Source organism: Lutjanus erythropterus, chromosome 3 (assembly GCF_056507025.1).
Source record: "Lutjanus erythropterus isolate fLutEry1 chromosome 3, fLutEry1.hap2, whole genome shotgun sequence".
Taxonomy (NCBI): Eukaryota; Metazoa; Chordata; class Actinopteri; order Lutjaniformes; family Lutjanidae; genus Lutjanus; species Lutjanus erythropterus.
In genome coordinates, this window is record NC_139319.1 from 17,956,547 (window position 1) to 17,960,010 (window position 3,464).

Below are 3,464 nucleotides of genomic sequence, written 5' to 3' on the forward strand. Positions count from 1 at the left end.
TTATTGCTGTATTTTTTCACATATACATTATTGGAAATTATTAAGTATAGTAAATAGTTTAAGAAATAAAAATGTCTATTCTTAACATTTACAGGTCTATGACAACTATGCAAACTCTTGATGAAGATCATGTGATAGGGCTGAAAGTTTTAGAGCTGCTATTAGATGGACTTTAGTTGATATTTAGTAAACTTCTGTTTCCAGGATTAAGAGCTTTAAGACTCCAGATTAGTTGCAGTGTCAGTTTCATACAGTCACATCTGCCTTCTTCTATTTTTTTTATAAAAACAGAAAAGTCTGATCTACATTTATCGGGAGGAGGAGTTTACGTTTCCATCTTTTCACAGCAGTGCCGAGGAGGAGGAACAGAAGGAAGCAAAACGCGATGCCTCTGCTGTCAAAACCGGCTGCAGCGGCGCATGCGCACGATCGCGCCACTGCAGCAACAATGACGTCACCCATTCAAGGCAAGCCCAGACACACTCCGACCGATCGCTGGCTGGACAGGCGATGTAGCCTACGGTTCGCCTATCCGACACAGACAACCTGTGGCGCGGACACACCGACGAGCCGCGGACGGTCGAGGCGCAGCCGTCACACTTCAACGCCGAGCCGAGGCTGTTCCACGCCGTGCGCTCTGCGGCGTGTTTTCTGTGCTGTTGTTGTTGTTGTTGTTCCTCACCATCACCAGGCTACCTGTCAAAGCGATCTGTCACGGAGGACAGCGCTGCGCGTCGGTGGACGAGGGGGACAATGAATCTGGCGAATGAACTGACAGCAGCCGCAGCGAAGGGAAACACGGCAGATGTGGAGGCTCTCCTGCGGGCTGGAGCTCAAGTTAACGGAATAAACAGCTTCGGACGAACCGCTCTCCAGGTCAGTGGCACCAGATGCAACTCGGGGGCCCAGAAAAAAAATGACTTTCACACTTAAATGTGTTTCACAAACAGAGTTAAAAAAAAAAATAAATAAATTTACTCTTCCAAATAACAACCAGACATTTTCAACCAGGCGCTTTGTGTATTTTATTTACTTACCGAAAAGCGACGCATCTCAAAATGACGCGCAGCCCCGTGAGTCTGAAAACTGCCGGGATCAAACTTCGGCTTATTATAACTGAAGAAAAACACTATGCAGCTTTCCGTCAAAGTAATGTAGAAAAACGTAATTTATCATTAAACTAAATGAAACGAAACTTCAAGCTTATATGGAGCCTTTCGGTGGCTGCACTAGTCACAACAGACATATTGAATGTTGGATGATTCATGTTGTTTTTAATCCAACTTTAAAAAAAACACACACACACACACACACACACACCTAAATATATATATGAAGGCGAGTATCAGCTTTACTTTGGATTGCATTAAAAGTAGAATATATTAATTTTATAATGACGCTTCCAGGTCATCTTGACTCACTCTCTAACAGTTTACCTTCATCACCGTTGGCCTTAATATCCTTAATCTCTCAAATATGCCATTACAGCAACACATGAGCAGAATTGCACTGACAGCCAGCAGTGTGTTTTCAGAGTATTTTATTTTTTTTGGCATTTTCATTATCTTATTTTATTGAAGAGGCTGATGCGTCTCAAAATCCAAACTTTGCATCCTAACTTTCAGTGATAGAGATTGTTCATTAGATTGGAAAAACGCAACTGTGCTTCCCTGCAAGTCAGTTTAATAGAATATAATTCCTGTTGAGCATTAAAGAAAACGAAACTAAATTTGTAAGGAGCCTCTCAAAGTCGACAGACAGGAATTCAGTTGCGCATTGCTTTGATGCGTGAAATGTAGAATATGTTTCCAGAAGCTTATCATTCTGCTTTTTTAAAAAATAAATAAAATAAAGAAATAAAAATAGGCTATAGTTCAGATACAATAGATTGTTTTCTATGTAGGACAATAAAGATTCTTATCTAAGTCTATTACGCTTATGAGCAGAATTATTTCCAGATCTGCAGATATCCATTGATAAAAAATATCTGGGTGAAGATAAAGTAGCTGCTGTTATTACAGTACAGTTCTGCTCTTTAGTGTTCTTCTATACACTAATATCACCTAATATTATTATTGCCTTTTTTTTATTATTATCTTTTCACTCCTTTTTAAATAGTTTTTTGCCACACACTGGTATGTGTAATAGTGGTCTGCTGTAAATAATATCTCTGTTTGTTAGTGTGTATTTAGTCCGTATCTGTCTTCCTCAGATATTACCCTATTTCTTGTATTATTTTATTATTGCTGTATTTAGGGCGTTGGGAGTTTACTGTGTGTAAAACATTAAGTAAACTTTGTTTTTTTTAGAGAATCAAGTTATTATTGTTATTGGTTATAAACTATAAAAAGTTATTAGTTTTATTAGATATAACTACCATAAATGACTGATTTTGGTTTTTATATGCATAATCACGTTAAATGAGATTCTAACTCCTCTATAGGCTAATTTTATTATAAGTTAGTTATTATTACTGATTGATTTGTTTATGTTTTAAAGGGTGTAATCAGATGAAATTAGACTCTAACCGGAGGTTGTATTGTTGTAAAGGTGATGATGATGGGGAGCACGTCGGTGGCTCAGGTGTTACTGACGCACGGAGCGGACCCCAACCTGCAGGACAGGAGCACCGGGGGCGCCCCGCTGCACGACGCCGCCAGGACGGGCTTCCTGGACACGGTGCGGCTGCTGGTCCAACACGGGGCTGACCCGCAGGCCAGGGACAATATGGACTGTCGGCCGGTCGATTTGGCCCGAGACAACGGACACACAGACGTGGTCGCTTTTTTGGAGACACTGTAAAATGTGACTCTGTTTTGTTTCCTGCTGCTTGGTTTGAGTGGGGACTCGGGGCTCTGAGGAACGGGGCCTGGAGAGGCCTGCAGCCGAAATTATGCACTTAGACTGTTTTGCTGTAAAATATATTTTTATTTATTTGTTTGTTTTTTGCTGAATAGTCATCATTATTTTATTTTTAACGAAATCAGGGTTACATATAGGCGTAGTGTCGCTCTTGTGAGAAAAAACACTATTGAAGATGCTGTAATGATCTAAAGCGAGGCTGTTCAGTTTACAGCGACCCTGATACAAATTGTTTTAATTTTAATATCCGTTGTCTCATTGAAATTTTCCGATAAGCCTATAAGTAATCCCGTTTAAAAAAGTGTACAGTTTTACTATGTATTTGTACAGAATATTGTATTTTTAAAATAGGATTATGGTTGGTTTTCGTCATAAATCTAATGAGATTACTGCATTTTGAATGTCTTTCCATGTGAAATATTTAACCAAATAACACAAAAGCCATTCAAAATGTTTTGCACATTTGAGCATTAGTGCCTCACTGATGCATTACTCTTGAAGCACCATCCTTATTCTGCAGAGACTTTCCTGTTTGTACAAACGATGGATGCCATTTTCAGATCTCCGATATTATGTAAGTTATTAGGCTATTTGAAATGTTT

The 3,464-nt window shown here is 39.3% G+C and overlaps 1 protein-coding gene across 1 annotated transcript; it reads left to right on the top strand.

Moving 5' to 3' along the window:
* Positions 1 to 417: 417 nt before the first annotated feature.
* cdkn2a/b (cyclin-dependent kinase inhibitor 2A/B (p15, inhibits CDK4)) lies at positions 418 to 3,263 on the top strand. Its single transcript, XM_084712794.1, has 2 exons — positions 418 to 876; positions 2,551 to 3,263. Exons 1-2 carry the CDS (start codon positions 754 to 756, stop codon positions 2,800 to 2,802), a joined length of 375 nt encoding a protein of 124 aa, XP_084568920.1. The 5' UTR covers positions 418 to 753; the 3' UTR covers positions 2,803 to 3,263.
* Positions 3,264 to 3,464: the final 201 nt, after the last annotated feature.